This window comes from Chiloscyllium punctatum, chromosome 40 (genome assembly GCF_047496795.1).
Source record: "Chiloscyllium punctatum isolate Juve2018m chromosome 40, sChiPun1.3, whole genome shotgun sequence".
NCBI classification, from domain to species: Eukaryota; Metazoa; Chordata; class Chondrichthyes; order Orectolobiformes; family Hemiscylliidae; genus Chiloscyllium; species Chiloscyllium punctatum.
The window spans coordinates 13,474,725-13,501,803 of NC_092778.1; the positions used below are offsets into that span (position 1 = coordinate 13,474,725).

Consider the following 27,079-nt stretch of genomic DNA (forward strand, 5'->3'; position numbering starts at 1 on the left):
GGTGTTGAACTGGTGTGTACAAAGTTAAAAATCACACAACACCAGATTATAGCCCAACAGGTTTATTTGGAAGCACTAGCTTTCAGAGCGCTGCTCCCTCAGGTGGTTGTTGAGTATAAGATCGTGGGACACAGTTTTTTTGGTAAAGGTTACTAATTTTGGTGGATTCTCATTATCAGTTGTTGTTTCAAAGTGGTAAGTCAACGTTGTTATTTGTAATTTATGCATACTCTTAAATATAATCTTAGGGCTAATGAAGGAGTCATATTGCAACTACCATGGAATAGACCTATTCTGCTTATCAAGTCTGAGTCTCACTTGCACTGAAGATTTTGTGTGGTTCTCCTTCCCCACCAGGTATCAGTAATTGTTTAGTAATACAGAATATGTATTGCTGAAAAAAGACATACTTTGTCAAAGAATTTTGTCTTGCACTCATCAGGATCTTGCACAAGAATAAAAATTCAAGTCAAAAATCAAAAACTTATACTGCATGAAAGGAATGTGCTGTTAAGTTGGCAAGCATTAACCACTTGCCAACCAATCCATAGCCACCTTTCTTGCAGTGTAAATGTTAATTCTCCCCTTGAATTTATATTCTTGTGAATTGTCCTGAGGAGTGCAAGACAAAAGGCATTGATAAAATAAGACCATAAGACCATAAGACAGAGGAGTGGAAGTAAGGCCATTCGGCCCATTGAGTCCACTCTGCCATTCAATCATGGCTGATGGGCACTTCAACTCCACTTACCCGCATTCTCCCCGTAGCCCTTAATTCCCCGAGACAACAAGAATCTATCAATCTCTGCCTTGAAGACATCTAGTGTCCCGGCTTCCACTGCACTCTGCGGCAATGAATTCCACAGGCCCACCACTCTCTGGCTGAAGAAATGTCTCCGCATTTCTGTTCCGAATTTACCCCCTCTAATTCTAAGGCTGTGCCCACGGGTCCTAGTCTCCTCACCTAACGGAAACAATTTCCTAGCATCCACCCTTTCCAAGCCATGTATTATCTTGTACGTCTCTATTAAGTCTCCCCTTAATCTTCTAAACTCCAATGAATACAATCCCAGGATCCTCAGCCGTTCCTCATATGTTAGACCTACCATTCCAGGGATCATCCGTGTGAATCTCCGCTGGACACGTTCCAGTGCCAGTATGTCCTTCCTGAGGTGTGGGGACCAAAACTGGACACAGTACTCCAAACGGGGCCTAACCAGAGCTTTATAAAGTTTCAGAAGCACAATGGTGCTTTTATATTCCAACCCTCTTGAGATAAGTGACAACATTGCATTCACTTTCTTAATCACAGACTCAACCTGCATGTTGACCTTTAGAGAATCCTCGACTAGCACTCCCAGATCCCTTTGTACTTTGGCTTTACGAATTTTCTCACCGTTTAGAAAGTAGTCTGTGCTTTTATTCTTTTTTCCAAAGTGCAAGACCTCGCATTTGTTCACGTTGAATTCCATCAGCCATTTTCTGGACCACTCTCCCAAACTGTCTAGATCCTTCTGCAGCCTCCCACTTCCTCAGTACTACCTGCCTGTCCACCTAACTTCGTATCATCTGCAAACTTTGCTAGAATTTCCCCAGTCCCTCCATCGAGATCATTAATATATAATGCGAACAGCTGTGGCCCCAACACTGAACCCTGCGGGACACCGCTTGTCACCGGCTGCCATTCTGAAAAAGAACCTTTTATCCCAACTCTCTGACTTCTGTCAGACAGCCAATCCTCAATCCACCCCAGTAGCTCACCTCGAACACCATGGGCCCTCACCTTGCTCAGCAGCCTCCCGTGTGGCACCTTATCAAAGGCCTTTTCTCAGCAGTGTAATTCAAATGTATCTGGTGGGTACAATCACAGTGGATACCAGCGGAGTTAGAATCTGAAAACATACCAGAGGATACTGGATTTAGGGGAGAGGTAAAAATAACAGCTCTCTCTTTTAAAATAGAAATAAGGAGAAATTCATTTCTCTGAGTGATCGCTAATCTGTGGAATTCTCTCCCTCAGAAATCACAGGAGGTTGGGACATTGAATTTATTTCAAGGTGAATTAGATTTTTGATAGGCGAGGGGGTCAAGGGTGTGATGGGCAGACAAGAAGGTAGAGTTGAGGCTACAACAATATCAGCCAGGCCAAGTAGCCCGCGTGGCCTATCTTCCCATGTGGCCTCACCTATCTGCAATTCTGTTTAACTTCAGAAATAAAACGCACAAAATGCAGGCATTACAATAAAACTACATGCATCGTTAATTAATAAAGCACTAATTGTACTTGATAATTTTAACAAATATTCAGAGTTGCACTGACACTGCTAATTTAGCACTGAATACAATTTAACAAACGCTTCTTCTATGTCTGAAGGGACACTTTCACTCCATGTCCTGTTACAGGATAACATATTAATTATTAAAAGGTATTCTGTTAAAAGAAGAGTTTTAAATCAGCAACTTTTCAAATGTGGAATGCCCTGTTTGAAGGGGGTTGCAGAAGCAGACTCAATGGCAGCTTTCAAATTACAGGTTATAAAGGAAGAACATAGATTTGGGTCCTCTTTGAAAAACTATTTCAAGCAACCAGCACAAACACAGAATAACTGCACGATTCAATGACATTATCACGTTCAGCAAATGGCTTTAAAACCATCCTCAGAAAATCACCTTAATTTCCCTTACCCTCTTCCGCAGGAGCAAGAAAACATGGCTGATCTCGAAGAACGTCTGACTCAACTCATGAGGACAAAGATGGAATTTGAAAATCAGATCTCAGATATGAAGGAACGGCTTGAGGAGGAGGAGAACTCCAGCATTAGCCTTGCAAATCACAAGAGAAAGCTTGAGGCAGAATTGTCTGACCTGAAACTGGACCTCGAGGGTCTGGAGACAACACTTGTAAAAACTGAGAAAGAGAAGCAGGTATTGTGAAAATTTACCTGCCTGATTATTTCCTTTGCAATAAATAAAGCAAAACTGAAGACCTAACATTTAAACTGTGATGACGTATAAATGCCTACTCATCTCCAATTCATTTAAGACCTTATTTCCCCTTTCGGGTTCCACTAACATCCAGGCTATCACTGGACTTGTGTAGGAGGAGGAGCCTTTCTTCACTACTCTCTGCACGTGCTCACTGATCTATCAGCTCTTTTGGGCAGGAGCTTAAGGCATAAGCCAGACCCCAATCTGACAGCTCAGCAAAGTCCAAAACTTGGTGAGAGTCCACCTAAACTGGTGTTTTCACCTTCCCACTACCATTCCAAGTTTGCAAGGAACAAGATGGAAATTTCTCTGAATTTATATAACTTACAGAAGAGTTCCTCCTAGGGAACATGGAAATTTTATCTTTCCTGTGGGTAGTGCATGAACTCTGGACAGCTAAGAAACCAGGGCCTCCGCAGCACCTAACACCCTCAAGACAATCTTTCAAGTTAGTATATGAACTTTGTCTCATTGAGTGGCATACAGAGCTGGGACAAAAGATAATACTGTTATAGACCTGCCATAGGTATAGAACTGGGAGACTAATATGACCTTATACAAGCAGACTGGAACGAAACAGCTTCTTATCAATGAGCTCTTCAGGCTTACCAGATTCAAACAGTATGAGGGTCAGAGAAGTCACAGGAACCTCTCAATTGTAGCAAAACAGCAGAGCTGATTGAGTCTTCAACTTTAACCCCAGTTAGGACAACTGAGAATTTGGGGGCTACTGTGCTTGACCTGGACCAAAGCCCAGTTCAAACAATATGCCTGCCAAGAAAATTCCCCAGTCTTAAGCAGCAGTTCGTGTATGTGCTCACATACACATACAAATACATTTGCCCGTGCAGTTTAATAGTATCATCAATTTTTCTTAAATCCCACCAGGCTCTCGATAACAAGGTGCGCTCGCTGACCCAAGACCTCAATCAGCGAGATGATACCATCACTAAGCTGCAAAAGGAGAAAAGAGCCTTGGATGAACTTCACCAGGTCAGTAGGAGTCTGCAGAACTTCAGCCCTAACCCCGCCATTGCTAACAACCATTTACTGTCTCCTAGTTTCAAGGCATTGTCACTGCTTTGAACTCAGTTCGTTCATGGCGAAATATGGTTCAGTTACTTCACAAATCATTGAGTCATAGAGATGCCCAGCACAGAAACAGACCCTTTGGTCCAATTCATCTATGCCGACCAGATATCCCAACCTGATCTAGCCCGATTTGCCAGCATTTGGCCCATATCCCTCTCAACCCTTAAGGTACCCAACCAGATGCCTTTTAAATGTGGTAATTGTCCCAGCCTCCATCATCTCCTTTGGCAGCTCATTCCATACATGCACACACCCTCTGCATGAAAAAGTTACCTCTTAGGAACTTTTTAAATCTTTCCCCCCTCACCTTAAACCTATGCCCTCAAACTCTGGACTCCCCTACCATGGGGAAAAGACATTGGTCTACTCACCCTATCCATGCCCCTCATGATTTTATAAACCTCCAGAAGATCTTCCCTCAACCACTAATACTCCAGGGAAAATAGCCCCAGCCTATTCAGACTCTCCCTATAGTTCAAACCATCCAATCCTGGCAACATTCATGTCAGTCATTTCTGAACCCTTTCAAGTTTCATAACATCTTTTCTAAAGCAGTGAGATCAGAACTGAATGCTGTATTGAAAAAGTGGCCTAACCAATGTCCTGTACAGCTGCAACATGACCTCCAAACTCCTATACTCAATGCACTGATCAACTTTGCAGAATTAAGCTAAGTGACTGCAGTTCATAGAGCCCACACTTGTGAAATTATCACACCCTCATCTCAGAATTAAAATCACCACTAAACTGATGTGATTGTCATTAGTTCTGACTGATGGTTTTCAATGAATTATCAGAGTATGATGTTCACACACATCTGCTTAGATGGATACAACAACTGACAATGCTTTTCACAGAAGTGATGGAACACAAATACCTACATAATTGAATCAACTGAATATTAATGATGACAACGGTGCCATCATCAGCAGCATTTATTGTCTATTTTGTTTGGTTGAAGAACATTCACATTTTAAACTCTGTGATAACAACATGATTTATAATTAAGAGCATGATGAGTGTCCCAACACCACATGGATTGTTGTCATTCAAGAAACAGTTGGAGATGAGCAACAAATGCTAGTCTTGCTACTTGCTATGAAAGCATAAAGCAAATCTCTACTAAATCTATCTACTTACATTTCTTATCAGAGCATAAGTAACTGGAATTATCAACGATCAGATAATGAGTTTTGTCTTGATTTATTATTCCAGAAAACATTAGATGATCTTCAGTCTGAAGAAGAAAAAGTCAATCACCTCACCAAGACCAATGGAAAACTCAACTCCCAGATCCAAGAGGTAACTAGTTAAGATATTTGAAAAAAGTATGATTGCTTAGACCATGGTTGTCCAAGCTTGTCATCTCCATTGGCCACATGAGTGCATTTTGAGGGTCCTTAAAGTTTCAATTCATGTTCCCGTTGATGTGGATGTATACAGTTCTAAGTAGTCTGATTTAGGATGTATTCATCAATAAGGCAACAGAGGGAAAAACAGCTATTCCTAAATGTACTGATCTGTGATGTTAAAATGGACTTATAATGAGAACAGAATGGAATTTCTCAGGTTTTCACGCACAGTTCGTGGGCAGCAGTTTGCACTTCCTGACCTTTGGCAAACAACACAGTAACTTCCTTGAGAAAGGAGTTTGAGATTTTCTTCAGTGATTTTGAAATAAGAACTCATTGATGGAAAACTCATAATAGGAACCATAGAAATTGAACTGCTACTAGGAGATGGAATTCTTTCCTTTCAATACCAAGTAGTTTGTCGCAAGTCAGTGCCCAAGTGTACTACTGGCTTGGCAACTAGGGGGTGTATGAAGCTCAGTAAGTAGAGCATACCCGTGCAGGTCGAGTCTACTTGCTTGAGGTTGGACATACAATATCTTGGGCAAATACCTGTGCCCACTTCTCAGATGCTTGGAGCAGAGTTTTCAGCTCCTGACAGTAACAAGCTTTGAGGCAGAAGAGCACTTATTAGCTTGAGGTGGTGTCCACCTGAATCCTACTAACTCCTCATCTCCACTGGAATTAAGCAGAGGGGCTGAAAAGCTCATGGTCGACTTTTTTGTGCTGCCACCAATTCACATGTTTAATGGCTAATTAAGGACCACATAAGACCCTCAGATCATCATTGGGAATAACTCAACTGCAGATAGACCTGTTGATATAGCCTGCCAATGGGTCAAACTGTAAACTCACTCTTCAGCTCCCTCCACTCCTGGGTGCACGTCTGGCAGCACACACAGCCTTGTCCATGGTGATGCCAAGTGTAAGAACTGCAGGCCTCTGACTGGCTAGCAGCTTTGTCCTGGTAGATTATTCAGCCTAGTTGTTTTAAATGCAGGTGAAGGCCCCTGCTAGTTGCCTTGTCCCTGCCTGATTGGTGTATGGGGTACAGTGGGTCTTCCCTTGCAGAGGCGACATGGATCTCTCAACGGCTCTCTAGCTGGCTGATGAGACTCCCACCAACACCTCAACCAGATTCTACCCATGGTTGGGAAACACCCCCAAAACAATGTGATGTTGATGCATCTCTCTGTCTTTGACTTGGAACATAGTCAGTTGTGTGGGCAAATGATTGTAGTCAAACACTTGACCATTTTTTAAACATATAACAGCTGGAGGATAACTGGAGCCAGGAGAAGAAGATCAGGACTGAGGTAGAGAAAGCTCGGCGAAAGGCTGAGGGAGACCTGAAGATGACAATTGAAAATCTGAATGAGATGGAAAGAGCAAAGATTGATCTCGAGGAGGTTCTCAAGAAGTAGGTGGCTTAGTTTGCAGCTTTCAATCAATGTATAGATCCAGTATCGTGATATCTCCTCTGTAGCTTGCTATCAGAGTTTTCTTGATCATGTAGGAGAAAGTGAGAACTGCAGATGCTGGAGATCAGAGTCAAAACATGTGGTGCTGAAAAAGCATGGCCGGTCAGGCAGCATCCAAGGAGCAGGAGAGTCGACGTTTCGAGCATATCGATGGATTACTAATGAACAGCTTATGCTTTAAACATCGACTCTCCTGCTCCTCGGATGCAGCTTGACCGGCTGTGCTTTTCCAGCACTACACTTCTTGACTTTTATTGATCATGCTCCTGTTAAGAGACTTGGAATTCTTTGCCAGACTGAGAGGTGCTATATAAATGCAAATTGTTGCATAAGTATTTTCTGTAAACATAGAGTGTTGACTACTTTGAAGGGAACAAATTCGGGAAATTTCCTTCTTGAGCTCAGTCTGAGCAAGAACTATGACTTTTTATATTTTTCTATTAGTGTCAGACATACTATTAATCCCAGTTAGGATTGTGTGTAGCTTGGAGGCCAACATGGAGGTAGTGATGTTCTCATATATCTGCTGCCCTTGTCCCTCTATACAGAAGAGGCTTTAGAAAGCACAGTTGATGGAACCTTGGTGAATTCCCGCTGTACAATATGGATGAATATTTGACTGCAATGATAATGTGGTAATTGTTTAAAAAGCGTTCCTCTAGCAACATTAATAACAAGAAATAAATCTCAAAAAAACCTCAGAAATGGTTAATATTTTTGTAAACCATTTGCTGACCTGATAGCAACAATATCATTTCTTGTTTTTATTAATTCATACAGTTGTTTAGTCTGCAACACAGTCAGCTGCATTGAGGAATGAAAGAATTGTCAAAAGAAAAATCCATCCTGTGGGCATGTAAACAATTCTAATCATTAACTTACAGAAGCTGTTTGAATCCAGTCAGGATTTCATGTTTTCACTTTTTTTTTGTTCTGGACCCCTATTTCATCTGTTGCAGCCTTCACTGGAATTTTACACCTCTTTTGATTCTTGCAGAAAAGAAATGGAGATTAATTCCCTGAACTCCAAGTGGGAAGATGAGCAGTCTCTGAATTCCACACTGCACAGAAAACTTAAAGAGCATCAGGTAGAGAATGGGCTAAAGACTCTATTTGTGACACCGTTCTTTGAAAAGCACTTTCTAGATGTTTGAACTTGAACAACAGCAACACTTTTATACAATTGGTTGATTAACTTGATTAATAGGTGGAAGGGGTAATTTAAAACTCACTTGGATTTGGTTTTACATCTGCCCAACACAAGTCTTCATAGATTGATGTTGCTGCTCTGAGTACTGTTGAATCCAAATCACGCCATTCCAAGTAAAATATAAACTCAACCACAACATTTTTACTCGTCACACATTATTACCCCCAAAGACACTAATTAATGCTTTCATTTGTTTTTAAGAGTAATTTCTACCAATATCTATTCTGGGTTACTTTAAAGTAGGTCATGCTTCCTCTTTTGTTACTTCATGGCTTTGAAAGCAACATGTAAATGTGAATACTGAGTCCAACAAAGTCACATTATTTTCTTCAGGTTAGTATTTAATGTGTTCACTTTGGTGATATGATTTTGAAATAAAAGTCATTTTGAATTTCTTCATGTTTGTGTTAATGTACCCTGGTTAAATACGTATTCTTATGTAGAATATTAATGCAACGTTGCAATACTTAGCAAACTGAGATAGAAAGGTTTTGAATGGTAATGCAGGTGTTTGTATCTACAGTCCAGAATTGAAGAACTGGAAGAGGAACTCGAGGGAGAGCGTGCCATGAGAGCCAAGGTTTGTAAAACAATATCAAATATGTAATTAATGCAAGGTGTCCATTGCTGGAGGCAATCAATCTGTAATATCCATGATCAACTCAAGTTAAAGCATTTGTACCTTCCCCAAAGTGTAATCAGTTTCCTAATTTCTATGCATATGGAATACTTCATGATTCCTCCTGCTTCAAGTTATAGGTAAACTGTTGTAAACTATCAAGTGGGTTCAGAAAATGGTATCAGAGGTCAAGGGGCAGGTGAAGAACACAACTGTGTGCAGAGGTCTTAATCTGGATATTGAGACCTTTACAAAGATGGAGAGAGCATCAGCTCTCCTGGAGATGCTGAAGAAAGAAACTGGCTGCTGTTGAAAGCATAATGTGTAGCTGTTAGGTGAGATGGTGACTCGGAAAACTGGGAATGGTGGGGAGGTCAGGAAGATACACAACATCCAATAGAGGGAAATACAAAAAGAGCTTTGTGTGTGAGAAATGGTGTCTCGCAAACATAATTGAGTTTTTTCAAGAGGTGACCAAGAAACCTTGTGGGCATGGACAAGTTGGGGCAAAGGGTCTACTTTTGTGTTGTATGACTCTGAGTCTATGAATGGCAAGCAACAGGGAAGCCTAAGGGTGAATAGCCAAAGAGGAGAGGCAGGAATGTCTTTGTGGAGGAGAGAATGACAGAGTAATGAAAGAAGGAATTTGCAAAATACAGTAAAATATAAAAGAGGGATTAGACTGAAAAGATTTAAAAATATCTAAATCTTGCTTTGAAAGGACAAAACAATTTAGAGATTGGAATATTGAGGGGGTGGGTTGGAAAGATCAATGAGAATTGCTTTGAGGTAAACCTACATCAACCAAAGGAGAAGAGTGAGAACAGGTAGTGCAGGAATCATTCTATTAAAACCTAATCCTATTTCTCATTGACATGATTAAAAATCATGAAAAACAAACATCGCTTGTTAAAGATAAAGTCCATGCAAGTCACTGGAGCAGTTAAACTCACCAGTGGCATTTATTTATTTATTTATTATCCTTTTATTGTCGGCATCTATGAATTTTCTTTTACATTTAATCATTAGATGAGTTGGAATAAAGGATATCATAATACACTGTCTCAGCTTCCTCTGTCCCCATTACAAGGTGGTGGAAGGAACTCTAAGATAGCCACTTGGAACAACCAAAAGTACTTATGTAACATCTGAACTGTGATGGCTGAATGGTGAATGTAATGCTTTGTGTTCACTGTCCCTCAGTCATTGGTAAACAAGTCCACCCTCACATCTATCAGCCTAGTGCTCACACATCTAAATCAGATCCCAGTTTAAACCTCAATTTCAAAATCCTCAGCTTTGTTTTCAAGTCTCTCCTGGTCTCATCTTTCCCTATCTCCCCAATTTCCTCCATCCCTACAACCCATAGGGGATTTCTCTATTCTTCTAATTCTGACCTTTTGCATACCATATTTTTAATTGCTACTCATTAAAAGCTTTTAACGGCTTTGACCCTAAGCTTTAGAATTCCCTGTCTAAATCTCACATTTACAGAGATCTCTCTCTAGATCTCACCACCTCTCAATCATGCTCCATTCCTTTCAAGTAATTTCTTGAGGCCACCTCAGAGCTGTCAAATTCTGCTTGCAAACACTTCTGGGAATGCCTTCGGATATTTTTACCCCGGTGCGATGTGTGGATTTGATTTGTTGTAAGTGAGATTACTTTATTATTAAAACTCCATTTCCAAACCGTGTAGGTTGAGAAACAACGAGCTGAATATTCCCGTGAACTGGAAGAACTCAGTGACAGACTGGAGGAAGCCGGTGGGGCCACAGTCTCTCAGGTAGCTTCACCTTTCAATGACAGGTCTGTGACACCAAACCTCTTCTCTCTGTTCTGGTATGGCAAGAGAACCAGACAGGAGATGAAGAATGTTTTGTTTTCACTGTGAATTATATGATGTGGAATATACTGGATAATAGCAGATTCAATAATTGCTTTCAAAAACAAATTAAGATAAATACTTGAAACGATTTTCAATATAATGGGGAAGAAGTAGGTTGAATGGGACTAATTATTTACCTCTTTCAAGGGGCTGTCAATACACATAATGGACTAAAAGGCTCCATTCTGGGCTGAATGATTCTGTTAATGTATTTTCTGCAATTTAATGTGCAAGCTTACTTTCCCTTATGATTTGGAGATGCCGGTGTTGGACTGGGGTGTACAAAGTTAAAAATCACACAACACCAGGTTATAGTCCAACAGGTTTAATTGGAAGCACACTAGCTTTCGGAGCGATGCTCCTTCATCAGGTGATTGTGGAGGGCTCGATCGTAACACAGAATTTATAGGAAAAATTTGCAGTGTGATGTAACTGAAATTATACATTGAAAAATTGATTGTCTGTTAAGCCTTTCATCTGTTAGAATACAGTGATAGTTTCACTCCTTTCATGTGTAAATCACAAAACTCTTTTTTTTAAAGTTGCATTCTAAAGTTGTATTAAAAAAAAGGGTTTTGTGATTTACACGTGAAAGAAGTGAAATAATCACTGTATTCTAACAGATGAAAGGCTTAACAGACAATCAATTTTTCAATGTATAATTTCAGTTACATCACACTGCAAATTTTTCCTATAAATTCTGTGTTACGATCGAGCCCTCCACAATCACCTGATGAAGGAGCATCGCTCCGAAAGCTAGTGTGCTTCCAATTAAACCTGTTGGACTATAAGCTGGTGTTGTGTGATTTTTAACTTTGTACTTTCCCTTAGCATTTAAGGTGATGCATATAAGGTAAGAGGGAGAAAGTTCAAAGGAGATGTGAGGAGCAGGATTTTTAAATGGAGAATGGTAGGAGTCTGGAATGCACTGCCAAGGGGGTGGTGATGGATGCAGATATGATAGGGGTGTTTAAGGGTCTTTTGGATAAGCACATGAATAAGCAAGGAATGAAGGGACATGGACTGTGGGCAAGCAGAAGGGATTAGTTTAACTTGATGTCATGCTCGACACAACATGTAGGCCAAAGGGCCTGTTCTTGTGCTGTGCTGTTCTATGTTCTATTGAATTGAATTGAGCTTCTTGTCACATATCCTGAGACACAGTGAAAAGCTTTGTCTTGTGAACAATACAAGCAGATCACAGAGTTAAGTAGCATAGATAGTAAATAATAGGTAAACAGCAGCAAAAACAAAAACACAGGTACAGGCGAATGTTGTACTAGCAATAAGAATTAGAATAATTTAAGTTTTTTTCGAAATTCAAATGTTCCTATTAATTTACACAAATGCCAACGTGTTAAAGTCCCAATGAGTAACAGTGTTCATATTTAGCATATCAGCAGAAGACAATCCAATAAAATTATTTGTTCTTTAACAATGAGACTGAAGTTGCAGATACAAATCTGTCACAAGTTATTCTTCCTTCATGTTCATAGATTGAGCTAAACAGGAAGCGGGAAGCAGAGCTTCTGAAATTGCGACGAGAGCTGGAAGAATCTGCCCTGCAATCTGAGGCCACAGCTTCTGCGCTGCGAAAGAAGCACACTGACTCCTTGGCTGAGCTGACAGAGCAGATGGAGGGCTTGCAGAGAGTCAAAGCTAAACTCGAGAAGGACAAGCAAGTCATGAAAGCTGAGATCGATGACCTCAGCACCAATGCAGAAGCCCTGCAGAAATCCAAGGTAATGGAACAAGGGCAACAAAAAGAATTCTGACCTAAACTGGCAAAACAACTTGTCTGCTGGCTGCAAGGGTAGGACATATGGTTAGAATAGGTTACCATGCTCTCAGGTATGAATCATGGAATAAATACAACATTAAGCTGCCTTCGATTTGACTCTTGACCTCAATTCTTGATCAAGTTCAGAGAAGATCTCAGCTGTGCTGATGGTAAGTGAACTGTCATATCGCCTTGGGGTTAGTTCACATCAGCTTGGGGCTGACATGCCTTGTCAGGAAGAGAACTTTACAGCAAACTTTGGTTGAACTCCATCAGTACGTCCTTCGTGATGATAGCAAGTAGGGATAGACTCTCTGAATTCTCATTTTTTAAAACATACCTCTTTGCAGTCAGTATGTACAGGGTTAGCTGTCATTTTAAGGGTTTTTAACTGGAATGGAGAGAAGAAGCTAAGACAATGGACTATTCATATGATCTGTCATCTAACTGTATCAAAAGGAGTGACAGATATGTTCGTGGCAGAACCAAGGATGTAAACTGAGGCATCATAAAACTTCTTTATTTTCAGTGTGAGTAGTCACAGACTCAATAGGCTGGGATCCAACCTTTTATCTAGTTATCGACAAAACCTTTGAGTAAAGGAAAGAATTTCCATTTCTGTTGTGACTTCAGCAATCCCAGGACATGCTTTACTTAAGTACTTTATTTCTTGAAATGTGGTCATTATTGCAATACAAAAGCATTGCAACATACACCCTAGGCAGGCTTTGAAGTAATGTGACTATTGGCATGTGAGAAAAGTGGCAGCTAATTTCCCTGCAGCAAACCCCCACAAACAGCAATGCAGTAATAGCCAGATAACCCATTTTCAGTAATGCTGATACATATTGGTCAGGAATGACTCAGCTGATCTTCCTTGAAACATTTCCATAAGTTCACCCAGCAGGTAGATGAGGCCTTGATTTAACGTCTAATCTAGGAAATAGCCCCTCCAATGCGCAGTATTCCCTAAGGTTAGCATTGATTTTTGCACTCATGCCCTGTACTGAAGACCCAGAGATTCAGAGGCATGTGGACTATCACCTGAGCCACAGATAGCACACTTTGTTAACAGATCAGATTGTGTTGTTGATAGAAGGACTTGGGTGGGGTAGAGCCTAGTCAATGGTAGGAAAACATAGTCAAGATTAGAGTGGTGCTGGAAAAGCACAGCAGGTCAGGCAGCATCAGAGGAGCAGGAAAATCGATGTTTCGGGCAAAAGCCCTTCATAGGAAAACATATCCTATTCATATATTCAGTGATATATAAGCATTTCTTTTCTCTGGGTGCAGTTGAATGCTGAAATGCATGTTCGTAAGTTGGAAGACAACTTAGCAGAGGCCAATTCCAAGTACGCTGAAATGGAAAGAAACATGACTGAAGCCAACACAGTGAAGACAAGGCTGTCAGGTACTACATAGCTTATATGTTGTCACCCCATTTTAGATTCTAAACTAATCATTTACACTTTCAAAATATAAAATAATATGTCTTAATTTTCATGGTGCTAAAGTAGAAGTTGGATATGTTACAAGATAAGATGTTCTCATGAGCGCTAATAATGCATTGATCTGAAATGATTGACCTTCAAGTAAAATCAATCAGAAAGTAATGATAGTACAGTAAAATAAAATGGGATTCAGCCTGAACATCTTTCTTTCCAGATTGAGCCTGGTGAATTGAATTGAATGTACCTACAAATTATTTTTGACAGCTTACCTACCTATTTCTTTCAGCCTGTTTTGTCCTGGGTCAGTTTCCAGTCCAGACGATGGGCTGTGCTTTTACAACACTCTATCTTATCGTTTTGTGATTTCCAAGTAATCAGTGAGCTCTTTACTGCTCAGTTCTCATCAACATTGATATGGCAAGATTTGTGTATTCTGGGACTTGTTGGCCAAATTTTCCTGGCCTAGAAGAACTAAGACACAAAATTGCTGTTGATCAAACTTAACACATTTTTCCTTGTTTTTGTGAAGATCTGTAGCTTGGGTTGTAGGAGAAGTAGTTGGTTAGGACGCCGAGCTGCTGGGTTATCGTGCAGATGTTTTGTTACCATGCTGGGTAACATCGTCAGTGCAACTCCCATGAAGCACTGTTGTTCTGTCCTACTTGGTTTTTATGTGGTTCATCTGTTGGGGTGAGTCTCAGTTCGGGTCTTCTCTTCAGCGTTTCTACACTGGGTCTGTGTGGTTGTTGTTGGCCATTTTGGTTGAACTTCGCAACTAAACAACATGATCCACTCTTCCTCATCTTGGTACACACAGACCAAGAGGGCCATCAATTTGATTATGACAAAGTAACCATTCTAGGGTGAGCTAACCAGAGACATGCCAGACAGTTCTTGGAAGCTTAGTTTTCAACCAAAAAGGCCATCAACAAACACACAGAGATAGACCCAGTGTACAAACGCTGCAGAGAAGACCCGGAAGTGACACTCAACCCAACAGACCAAACCACACAAAAAACAAATGGGACAGAGCAACAGCACTTCACATAAGTCGTACTGATGATGTTACCCAGCATGGTAACGAAACATCTGCACAATAACCCAGCAGCTCAGTGGGCTAAACAACTGCCTCTTCCTTGTTCCCGATGCTGATATTTATTTCAAATTTAAATAGCAGACGTAGGCTTCTTATGAAAACATACTCTGCATTCCCCTGTAGACTTTGCAACTTTTGGCCTTGAGTGAAAGCAGAACACCTCAGTGACAATGTAATGAAGTTAGCTTGATAAAAGCTTCAATATCCTGACTAATCATTCGTTTGGAAATTTCTCTTAATCAGCTGAGAACAGTGAGCTGAGCCGTGCTTTTGAGGAAGCCCAGAGTAAACTGAACCAGCTGATCAGGATCAAAACTAGCCTGTCCTCTCAAGTTGAAGACCTGAAGAGGCAACTGGAAGAGGAGACAAGGGTGAGATATGGTTTTTTTATAACCACAACCAAAAAAAACTCAAAGATTTGATTCCAAGGAAAATGTATAAGTTACTAAAGATAAGTAATTATATTTGTGGTACTTTACAATCTAAACAACATTTTAAAATATTATTTGAAAGATTTACTTTGTTCTGACTGACATCCATTGAGAACTGAATTAGAAGTGCCCGACCGAATTTGTCCATCCTCACTCTCTCGGGCCGATCTGAATGCTGTGTTTGTATAAAACAGGTGGTGACAGATCTGTAGCCCAGTTTACAACCTAGCCATTTTAAAAATTACTTATGACTGGTTAAAATTGATCCCATCTCCATTTAATTTTGAAAACAGAGGAGAAAAAGGCAAACACAAAAAACCTCTCTAACCCATCAAATTCCGGAGATTTTTATTCATCTTCTTGGGAGATTTAAAAACAGATTTAGCAGATGAACTAATGATCTTGTGTCTATGTGTAATGTATGCAATGTAGTGTAATAAATGTAATGCACTATGGATGGAGGCTTTGAATGGTTTACACTGCAAATGTACCTTGAGAAATTCACTCTCAGTTAGAAATATTCAAAGACCTTCAGGCTGGAAAATGATGACTGTTAGACTTTACATTGATGTACTGGATTAGTGGTGCTGGAAGAGCACAGCAGTTCAGGCAGCATCCAATGAGCAGCGAAATCGACGTTTCGGGCAAAAGCCCTTCATCAGGAATAAAGGCAATGAGCCTGAAGCATGGAGAGATAAGCTAGAGGAGGGTGGGGGTGGGGAGAGAGTAGCATAGAGTCCAATGGGTGAGTGGGGGAGGAGATGAAGGTGATAGGTCAAGGAGGAGAGGGTGGAGTGGATAGGTGGAAAAGAAGACAGGCAGGTCGGACAAGTCAAGGAGACAGTAACTGAGCTGGAAGTTTGAAACTAGGATGAGGTGGAGGAAGGGGAAATGAGGAAGCTGTTGAAGTCAACATTGATGCCCTGGGGTTGAAGTGTTCCGAGGTGGAAGATGAGGGGTTCTTCCTCCAGGCGTCTGGTGGTGAGGGAGCGGCGGTGAAGGAGGCCCAGAACCTCCATGTCCTTGGCAGAGTGGGAGGGGGAGTTGAAATGTTGGGCCACGGGGCGGTTTGGTTGATTGGTGCGGGTGTCTCGGAGATGTTCCCTTTTTTACCTTTTACATTGATGTAAAAGAGTAGTGCTCTAGGTTATGTGGAGAAGGCAGGAGAATGGCATAAAATGCAATGCTCAATTGGAGAACCAGTGTAGACACGATGAGCTGAGCAGCCCCCTTCTGCACTGTAAAAATTCTAAATCTCAGAACCTAGTTTCCCATTCTTTATAGTTTGCGCATAACAGTCTGAACTGTACATTTGGTTAGGAAGCCTTTGTAAATGTTGCTATTCTTTTGCAGCATTATAAGTAATAACACTAATGTAATATATCACACTACAGGCCAGAAGTGGAGCAATGGTGGGTCTGGCCAATGCTAAACATGACATGGATCTAACAAAAGAGCAATTGGAGGAAGAGCAGGAGAGTAAAGCTGAGCTTCAGCGACTTGTTTCTAAACTAAACAGTGAGGTGACAACATGGAGGACCAAATATGAAACTGACGCTATTCAGAAAACTGAAGAGCTAGAGGAGACAAAGTGAGTGACCAGACCACAGTCATCAGTTGGAATCATTGGCTCTGTTTCTCTCCACAGATACTACCTGACCTGCTGAATATTTCTAATATTTTCTGTTTTTATTATATGACCAGGCAGTTAATTGGCCACGTTTCAATATGAAAAATGTGAAATGGGAATATGCAAAGTAGGCAGGACATATGGTCCCTTGAGAAACTCATGACTGAACTTCTACCTGAACTAATCCACATTGATGCTGCAATGGAAATGTCACTGAGCTAGTAATCAAGAAAGATAGGCGAGTGTTCTAGGGCCATGGGTTGAAATCTCACCTTAACCAATCATGAAATCTAAAATTAGTAAATCTTTGGAATTAAAAGATGACTAATGGTGACTGTTTAACACAGTCAATTGCTTTAAAAACTCATTTGGCTCACTAACGTCCTTGAGGGAATGAAATCTTCTGTCCTTACCTGGCCTGGCTAACAACTGACTCCAGAGCCACAGCAGTAGACTCTGGGTAATTAGGAATGGGCAACAGTTGCTGGCCTATACATCCATTTTCATTAATGACTCATTTTTTAAAGTACACTTTCTGGCCCATATCACATAACTCTTGATTCTCCCAGTGTCCATAAATCTCGCAATCTCAGTCTTGAATATACTCTTGGACAGAGTACCACAGCGGTCCGAGGTAGAGAATTCCAAAAGTTCACAGCCCTATCTATGAGTGAAGAAATAACTCAGTATCTCAGTCCTCAAGAGCCTTCCCCAGTGCCCTGGTTAATCCCTCTTATCTTTTCATAAAACTTAAAAACAGATTACCCGGTCATTTTCAGAAAGCTTTTGTGGGATCTTGCTCTTTTTTATTTATTTGTGGGACTTTGGTATCACTGGCTGGCCAGCATTGATAGCCCATCCCTATTTGCCCTTGAGAAGATGCTGGTGAGCTGCCTTCTTGAATTGCTGCAGTCCACTTGCTGGGGGTTGACTGGTAGGGAGGGAATTCCAGGATTTTGACCCAACAACTGTGTAGGATAAGCAGTATATTTCCAAGTGGTGAGTGGTTTGGAGGGGAACTTGCAGGTGGTGGTGTTCCAAAGTACCTGCTGTCCTTGTCCTTCTAGGTGGTGGTGGTCGTGGGTTTGGAAGGTGCTGTCTAAGGATCTTTGGTGAACCTCTGGTGTTTCTTTGGTGTTCAGATGAGTTGCTGCAGTTCCAACATGACAATGGTGACTACACAGTGCTGCAGAGCTCTTTGGAACATCCAGAGGTTGAGGATGTTGCTGTACCAATGCAAATCTATGACAGTATCCCCTTTCTCATTAAACAAGAGGGTAGCTAACAGTGCAAGTATCTTAACTTCCATACTGCTTGATATATCCTTGAATGATACATCTTCTGTTCTGGTGCTTTTTAACTGACAGGAGAAAGCTAGCTGCCAGATTGCAGGAGGCTGAGGAAGCTGCTGAGGCTGCACAGGCACGAGCAGCCAGCCTGGAGAAATCGAAACAGAGACTTACAGGAGAGGTGGAGGATTTGACCATTGAGCTGGAAAAGGTACTGGAGAGAGAGCAATGGAAAAGGAAACCCAGAATGAGAAATGGGATTGACTTCCTTTGTTCAACGGTGTGCACGCAGATCGGTTAGGATTCCTAATATTCCGAGATTGTTCTGGAGTCACCAGGAATAAAAGATCAAGCATTGTTGCTTCAAACAATCCGGGAAGAAAAACGATAGGAGTGCAAAAGAAAAATTGTTTGCATTTCTCAGTTTTGCTGATTACATCTAAAATTTTAGTGAAGGATCAATTAAAATGGCTGTTGGGCTGTTGGAGGTCATGTATTAAAACCTCAAGGAATATGTTGGCAATCCCAAGACCATGCTGCGTCCAGTCCATGGTTCACGCTTTCAAAATGCTACCCAATAAGTTCCAATTCCCATTATATTTCACCCATTGCAGTCACACGCACCCCAACAAGGCTTGAACCTATTACAATAGAGGTCTGGGATAAAAACTGCTGCTCACAGTTGTGTTGAGCTTAGAGGTGGGAAGGGCCACTAATTAGGTGGGGTGTTGGCATACCTATATCATGGTGCTTTCCCAACTCCACCAGCATTACGTTCTGGCCGGGAAGACCCATAGTCTACCTTCCATCCTGATGTCAATTGAGGCCCAAGTCATCAAATAAGATCCTCCTATGAGCCTCATTCTGCTGAAATTGACCCAGTTCTAAGCAGACTTGTCCCCATGCAGTGTTTACTACAACTGCTACCTTAAGGGCCGTTTGTCACGTCCAGGGTCAGGTCCCTCAGCCAAAGGTAATCAGTGCCCGATCGAGAGATTGGACGTGGGCAGGGGACTACCTGCTTGTAGCCACACACCACCCTTGTTTCTGACCACTTTGTCTTCCCTTGTCCCCAACCTCGCCAACTCACCCATCCCCTCCTATCATTTCTCACCTTTGTCATAGGTCTTTTGCAATTTTAGGACTCCAGGGTGTGGGGAAGGGACTGTACATTGTGATGTGATTGAAAGCAAAAGGCCAGTGATTCTTTGGTAGCTCTCACTGGGTAGCTCTTCCACCCCTAGTCTCTTAATTCCAGGGGAAAGCCCACCTTTGACCTCTGTCTGACTGATTAGCCTCTGGTTTGCCAGCCTCCCCTGGAAGAGACACTGGGCATTTCTCAGATCTCCAGCCAGAAGCTGAGACTCCTGGTGCCCCAACTAGAGTGCAGCCCTGACCTCTGATGTGAATTTGTGTGTTTCCAGGCAAATGCTGCTGCAGCTATCTTGGACAAAAAACAACGCTCTTTTGATAAAATGATGTCAGAATGGCAGCAGAAATATGAAGAATTGCAAGTTGAACTTGACAGCTCACAAAAGGAATGCAGGAGCTACGTAACAGAAGTGTTTAAATTGAGAACAGTTTATGAAGAGAGTATTGAGCAACTCGAGACTGTGAAGAAGGACAATAAAAATCTCCAAGGTGGGAATCTGTCATTCATCATAAAACCTTTTCATAACTGAAGACAACATTTTGCCATCCCTAAGTATTCAGAAGTCCTTTTACTACTCAACACAAATTAAACAGAACTACGTTGGATTAATAGCTTACATCTCGCATGTAGACACACACAAAAGGTTACGTAGAGACATGCACACAATTACACAAACATGCAGATGCAAAGTTTACATTCAGGCAGACACAACACACACACTTTCTCTCTATCAGTCATACACAAACAGACACACACACACATACACACGCTCTCCCTGTCACTCACACACACACACACGCGTGCTCCTTCACATACATAGACGCATACACACACACACATGATTACATGCAGAATACATATACAACATTCTTTCACTTTGTTTAGCAGGACTATTGTGATGTGGCAGAAAAATGTTTCCTTATATCTCACAGATGAACAACATGTTTCATATTTTCTAACATTATCTGAAAACATAAACAACTTGCTAAAATTTTGCTGAAGTCATTATTCCTCAATCAATTTTTGCCACCAAACATTACACTTATGATTCAGCCCTGAAACAGATTGACTATATAAAACAGCAAAATTTAATACAGTCTTAGAACCATACAGCATGAAAACAGATCCTTTGGTCCAACCAGTCCATGCCAAACATAATCCCAAATTAAATTAAACCCATCTGCCTGCCCCTGGCCCACATCCCCCCAAACCTTTCCCATTCATGTACTTATCCAAATGGCTTTTAAATGTTGCAATTGTATCCACATCTACCACTTCCTCAGGAAGTTTATTCCACAAGTGAACCACCCTCTGCGTAAAACATTCGCCTCTCATGTCTTTTTTAAATCTCTCTCCTCTCACCTTCAAAGTGTGTCCTTCAGTCTTGAATTCCCCATCCTAGGGAAAAGACCATTAACTCTCTCTATACCTCCCATTATTTTATAAATTTCTATCAGGTAGCATCTCAATATCCTATGCTCCAGTGAACAATGACCCATACCATCCAGCCTTTCTTTATAACGCAAACCTTTCATACCCGGCAACATCCTGATAAATCTCTTCTGAACTCCCTCCAGTTTGATAATATCCTTCCTGTAAATGGAAGACCAGAACTGGCCACAGTATTCCAGAAGAGGCCTCACCAATGTCTCCTAATGCATGAATCAGCTATCACAACTGAGCAAAATAAAGTCATTTCAGTTCTTGGTTTTCAAAATTAAAATATTTTAACTTTGCTATTTTTTTCCTTCTGCCAATCCTATCGCAATGCAATAAGTTACAGAAGCTGTTTACCTTGATACTTTGATTTTGACAGAACCACAAACAATGATGCTCCAAAGGCCATGACTTATTAATAAGTATCACAGCAAGGAGCTTCAATATTTGAATAACTCACTTCACAATACCAGGGTCAAATTTACCATATTTTATATTGTTTTATACTGTGTGAAGTGTTTTAATGACATATACGATCTTGACAGAGTGAATGTGGAGAGGTTATTTCATTTTATGGGAGAATTTGGAATTTGGGGGGTCATTGCTTCAAATAAATAAGGATGCGCCCATTTAAAATTGAGACAACATGAAATATTTTCTCTCAGAGGGACATGAGACTTCGTCTTCCTCAAAAGAGGACAGAAGCAGAGTCTTTGAATATTGCTAAGGCAGAGATTTATTTTTGTTAGGCAAAGGAGTGAAAGGTTACGGGGAACAAACAGGAATACGGAATAATCAGATCAGCCATGATAGTATTGAATGGCAGAGGAGGCTTTAATGGCCAAGTGGCCTGTTTGTGTCCTTAATTCATATGTTCTTGCCAAGGCTGCAACTTAGTCAGTATCACAATAGATTCCATTATCGTCACGTGAATTAGATTAGATTAGATTAGATTCCCTATGGTATGGAAACAAGCCATACAGCCCAGCAAATCCATCAGACCCTCCAAAGAGTAACCCACCCAGACCCATTCCCCTACTCTATATTTACTCCTGACTAATGCACCTAACACTATGGGCAATTTAGCATGACCAATTCACCTAACTTGCACATCTTTGGATTGTGGGAGGAAACCAGAGCACCCGGAGGAAACCCACACAGACACAGGGAGAATGTGCAAACTCCACACAGATAGTTGCCCGAGGCAGGAATCGAACGTTGGTCCCTGGTGCTGTGAGGCAGCAGTGCTAACCACTGAGCCACCACGCTGCCCATCACAAGAACCCATATGAAGTCACTGGGGTGATTTAGTTGTTGTGCAAAAGTGTAAAATGTGTTGCTAAGATCATCATTTCTATTGGTTTTACAGGCACAGAAACAGGCTGCCAACTTGTTATCACCCACCTGACACTATTGTGCTGACTCAAAATCAGTAATACTTCATATCATAGACTAGCTCACTGACAGGTCTGTCCATTTAAGACACATTATTTTGACAATTTCACGCTTTTTCAAACAGAAATTAAGGAAAGTGACGTCCAATATTTTCCAAAAGCCTGATTTCTCCCATGATTAGAATTTTGATTTGAACAATTACTTCACTCAAATTTCACTGTGCAATTTTCTGTGATCTTTTAGATGAGATTAAGGAACTGGTGGACCAGCTTACTGAGGGTGGAAAGAGTGTGCACGAGCTACAGAAATTGAAGAAAAAGCTGGAAGTTCAAAGGGATGAGCTGCAAATAGCTCTGGAAGAGGCTGAAAGTTCACTGGAGGTATGGACTCTGATTCAGTGAATATCACTCAGATCAAATGATCCAGTTACAATAAAAATGGATTTCATATTATAGGAAGGATGAGCACAGCTTGGGAACTGCTCCAAATGTGCATTTGTCCAAAGTAAGCACCAGACAAGCACATATCATTTGCTGATCATTTTGAACCAGCAAGGGTTACAGGTTTGTTCAATCATTCACAAAACTGGATTACTTTGTGACAACACTAACATCTTTTGTCTATATATGAATTGGATCCAAAATCTGACTTAGACCTGACTTCATATGGATTCTTGTGGTGCTGTAGTAGTGTCCATACCTCTGAGCTAGGTGGCCCAGATTCAAGGAGGACTGCAGAATCGAGAGTGTGGTGCTGGAAAAGCACAGCAGATCAGGCAGCATCCAAAGAGCAGGAGAATCAATGTTTTGGACATAAGCCCTTCATCAGGAAACATCGACCCTCCTGCTCCTCGCATGCTGCCTGACCGGATGTGCTTTTCCAACACCACAATCTCAGCCCAGTTTCAAGTTTCACCTGCTCCAGAGGAATGCTCTATCATGGGGCGGCATGGTGACTCAGTGGTTAGCACTGTTGCCTCACAGCACCAGGATCCCAGGTTCGATTCTACCCTTGGGCGACTGTCTGTGTGGAGTATGCACATTCTCCCCATGTCTGCGTGGGTTTCCTCTGAGTGCTCCGGTTTCCTCCCACAGTCCAACGATGTGCAGGTCAGGTGAATTAGCCATGCTAAACTGCCCATAGTGTTGGGTACATTATTCAGAGGGAAATGGGTCGGGGTGGGTTACTCTTCGGAGGGTCGGTGTGGACTGGTTGGGCCAAAGGGCCTGTTTCCACACTGTAGGGGATCTAATCTATGATTGAAGAGGTCTTTTAAGTATCAAAAACAAAATTAGAACTGACTTCAGAACTAATTAGAGTGAGGATCCCAGGTGGATAGCATTTCATTGTAATGAATTTGGGAAATATTTCAGGGTCCGACACACAGTTTTGCATTGATGCTAAGCTTTGTGATGTACATGTGCTAATTGGCTAGTTTCGTGGGTGAAGGGCACAAGTGGGTAAACTTGTAAACCATATTATCCATTGCTGAATAAAAACCAAAAGAACTGCAGATGCTATAAATCAGAAACAAAAACAGAAATCACTGGAAAAGCTCAACAGGTCTGGCAGCATCTGTGAAGAAAAATCTGTATTAATGTTTCGGGTCTGATGACCCTTCCTCAGAACTGATGGTAGCTAGGTAAATGTCGGTTTTTATGCAGAAGATAGAGTGGGGCAAGGGGATAAGGAGAATCCCCACATATTATTTACTTCTTACCCCCCTCCCCCTGCTTTATCTTCTGTATAAAAACCAACATTTTCCTAGCTACAATCAGTTCTGAGGAAGAGTCATTGGGCCTGAGACATTAACACTGATTTCTCTTCACAGATGCTACCAAACATGCTGAGCTGTTCCAGCAATTTCTGTATTATTATCCTTTGTTGGACTGTCACATCAGTTGACTGTTCTATTGAGTGGACAGAATGCAACAGTACAAAGTTGTAAATGCTAAATGTTCTGCACAACAATAGACCAGTATCTCATGAACACAGTAATGCCATGACCCAGTCAAGTTTTAAGTCACATTTAAGCGATAAGTGATCTTCTACCTACCTGGGAAATAATACCATTCTATAATTGTTTCCAGCTCCACATCGTACTGCATTCCTAAGAATCCAGGCTTGCATTCACCCTAAACTTCTTCAGCTGACTAATGTGGGAACAGTTTTTAGCCTTCTTTTCTGGAACTCTCCATCTTCCTCAGTTTTCAGCCAAACTGTTGATCACACTTCAGATTCTGACCTTGTGGCTCAATTTCCTTATTTGCCTCTATTTATAGGACCCCAGAGACTTAATTTTATTGGTCACACCTCGAAGCAAGTTCCAGTTGTTTGTTTCTTGATTCAGTGAACAATACCTTTCTGGGCTGACTGGATTTGGTTGTTTTGTTGTCTTTAGGCAGAGGAGGCCAAAGTGGTGCGGATTCAGCTGGAGTTGGCCCAGGTGAAGGCAGACATTGAGAGGAGAATCCATGAGAAAGAAGAGGAATTTGAAGCCACAAGGTACGCACTGCGATGAAATCCTGTCGGTCTGCGCCTTTCAAACAAACTGATTTTGATTTAAGCTAAAATATTACACCATGTTTTAGAATTAATCTCTGCATTAATGACTTCGACAATGAGAATTAAAACTTGCCTTCACTATAACAGTATCAATTTCATATTCAGTGCCTCCCCTGTCGCAGCAGTTTTCTTTCTCAACAAAGAAGGTGGTTGCATGGATTTGGGTAAAGATGCCTCCATGACATTTTGCCACTGATGATCACTGCTAATAAGATTTCTGACACCTTTCTCCATGAATTTACAGGAAGAACCACCAGCGTGCCATTGAATCACTGCAGGCCAGCTTAGAAGTTGAGACCAAGGGCCGTGCTGAGGCACTCAGGCTGAAGAAGAAAATGGAAGCTGATGTAAATGAGATGGAGATCCAACTGGAACATGCAAACAAAAACAACGCCGAGTTGGTTAAAACCCTGAAGAAACTGCAGCAACAACTCAAGGTACAGATGGGTTAGAGTCTTTTGTTTGATTACAACATTATTATAATCTTGTCTTGCTAGGAAGGCTGGTGGTTTCATGTTAAAGAGGTAAAGAGAAGGATTGAGATAATTGGGATGAGCTAGATGCAACTCTATACATTTAAAGGTTTCTTGACTATGGTAGGATTAAAAATAGATAGCAATTGCATTTTTACGCTGTTCTTAAAGTACAAAACAGTTTCAAGGCTCATTGCAACAATATTATCCAAAGAAAACAAATAAATCAAAAGAAGGATTAAGACACACAAGGAGGTCTTAAAACAGACAGAGAGAAAATGTCAGAGTTTAGGGTCTGGATAGAAAATAATGCAACCAAGGTATTTGGAGAAGCACGAGAGTGCAGAGTCAGAGGAGTGCAGAGATTTCAGTGGGCCATTAGAATGTAGGTACTAGAGACAAGTGAGGTCATGCAATGATTGAAAAACTGTTATTCTTTAATCAAGCTGTTGCCTGACTAAAAGTCAGCCAGTTAATTTTGGTGCACTCAACAATCTTACTGCTGTCTTTCTTGCTGCCTCAGGATACACAAGCTCAAATGGATGAGGATGCACGTAGACATGAGGAGCTGCGAGAACAGTTTAATCTATCAGAACGACGTATTAGCCTTCTGCAGACAGAGCTGGAGGAACTTCGCAACACCCTGGAATCCAGTGAACGATCCCGCAAGCTCATAGAACAAGAGTTGGTAGAAATAACTGAACGATACAATGAACTCAATGTACAGGTAACTACTGGAGACACAGACCCAAATGATTAAAGAGTGCTCATTAAAAAGGATGGATCAATATTTTTAAAGTAGCAAAAGACTTTCATATCAAGACATGCAATAATGTTCCACCATCATAATATCTTTATGAAGCACTTTAGAATCCAGACTATTGATTGTTTCAAAATCTCTTTGTTACTCTCTCTACATGAGTCATTACTAAAATCATTCTGAACAATCCCTGTATTGTTCTTAAATTATACAGATCTGCCAGACAAGATTGGCTACAAGTTAACATTAGATTCTCAAATTCACTGTGGAAAATGGGAGCATAATTCTGATGTGATACATTTGCTTTTCTGAGTTTGAGATTAAGTCCCCTTACTACTTTGTGAAACGTTATAATAAATTAATATTGTTGGACCATTGAGATCTCTTCGGAATAGAAATGACCTGTTTAAGAGGGACAGGTTCCACCTGAATTGGAAGGGGACCAATATCCTTGCTGGATGGATGGTGCTACACGGGAGGCTTTAAACTAGTAAAGGGGATAAAAGGCTGAGGCTGGTTCAGTAGATAGGGGGAGCAAGTCCAATAATTAAGGCAGATAAGAGCTTGGCAGAAAACAAGGAAAGTTAAACTACATTTATTTTAAAGCAAGAGGCCTGATAGGTAAGGCAGATGAACTCAGGGCACGGTTGGGAACATGGGACTGGGATATCATAGTAATTACAGAGACGTGGCTCAGGGATAAGCAGGACTGGCTGCTTAATGTTTCGGGGTGTAGTTGCTCCAGAAAGGATAGAAAGGGAGGCAAAAGAGGGAGGGGGAGTGGTGTGTTTGGTTAGGGATAACATTACAGCGTACATAGAGAGAATACTCCTGGGAGATCATTGAATGAAGTTATATGAGTAGAACTCAAAAATAAGAAAGGGATGAACACTTTATTGAGATTGTGCTACAGACTGCCCAGTAGTCAGCAGGAAATTGAGAAGCAAATATGTAAAGAGATCTCTGATATCTGCAAGAATAATAAGAGT

At 41.2% G+C, this 27,079-nt stretch overlaps 1 protein-coding gene across 1 annotated transcript in view; it reads left to right on the forward strand.

Annotated features, from left to right (window-relative positions):
• The window catches only part of LOC140464359 (myosin-16-like), a 74,601-nt gene that overhangs the window by 38,958 nt on the left and 8,564 nt on the right, over window positions 1–27,079 (forward strand). The window contains exons 23-39 of the mRNA XM_072559318.1: window positions 2,698–2,925; window positions 3,877–3,981; window positions 5,296–5,382; window positions 6,707–6,852; window positions 7,911–8,001; window positions 8,647–8,703; window positions 10,442–10,528; window positions 12,127–12,372; window positions 13,704–13,821; window positions 15,201–15,328; window positions 16,783–16,979; window positions 18,386–18,518; window positions 19,732–19,948; window positions 22,536–22,672; window positions 24,694–24,797; window positions 25,102–25,294; window positions 25,854–26,057. Coding sequence (XP_072415419.1) covers window positions 2,698–2,925; window positions 3,877–3,981; window positions 5,296–5,382; window positions 6,707–6,852; window positions 7,911–8,001; window positions 8,647–8,703; window positions 10,442–10,528; window positions 12,127–12,372; window positions 13,704–13,821; window positions 15,201–15,328; window positions 16,783–16,979; window positions 18,386–18,518; window positions 19,732–19,948; window positions 22,536–22,672; window positions 24,694–24,797; window positions 25,102–25,294; window positions 25,854–26,057 — 2,478 coding nt within the window. The remainder of the gene's footprint in view (window positions 1–2,697; window positions 2,926–3,876; window positions 3,982–5,295; window positions 5,383–6,706; window positions 6,853–7,910; window positions 8,002–8,646; window positions 8,704–10,441; window positions 10,529–12,126; window positions 12,373–13,703; window positions 13,822–15,200; window positions 15,329–16,782; window positions 16,980–18,385; window positions 18,519–19,731; window positions 19,949–22,535; window positions 22,673–24,693; window positions 24,798–25,101; window positions 25,295–25,853; window positions 26,058–27,079) is intronic.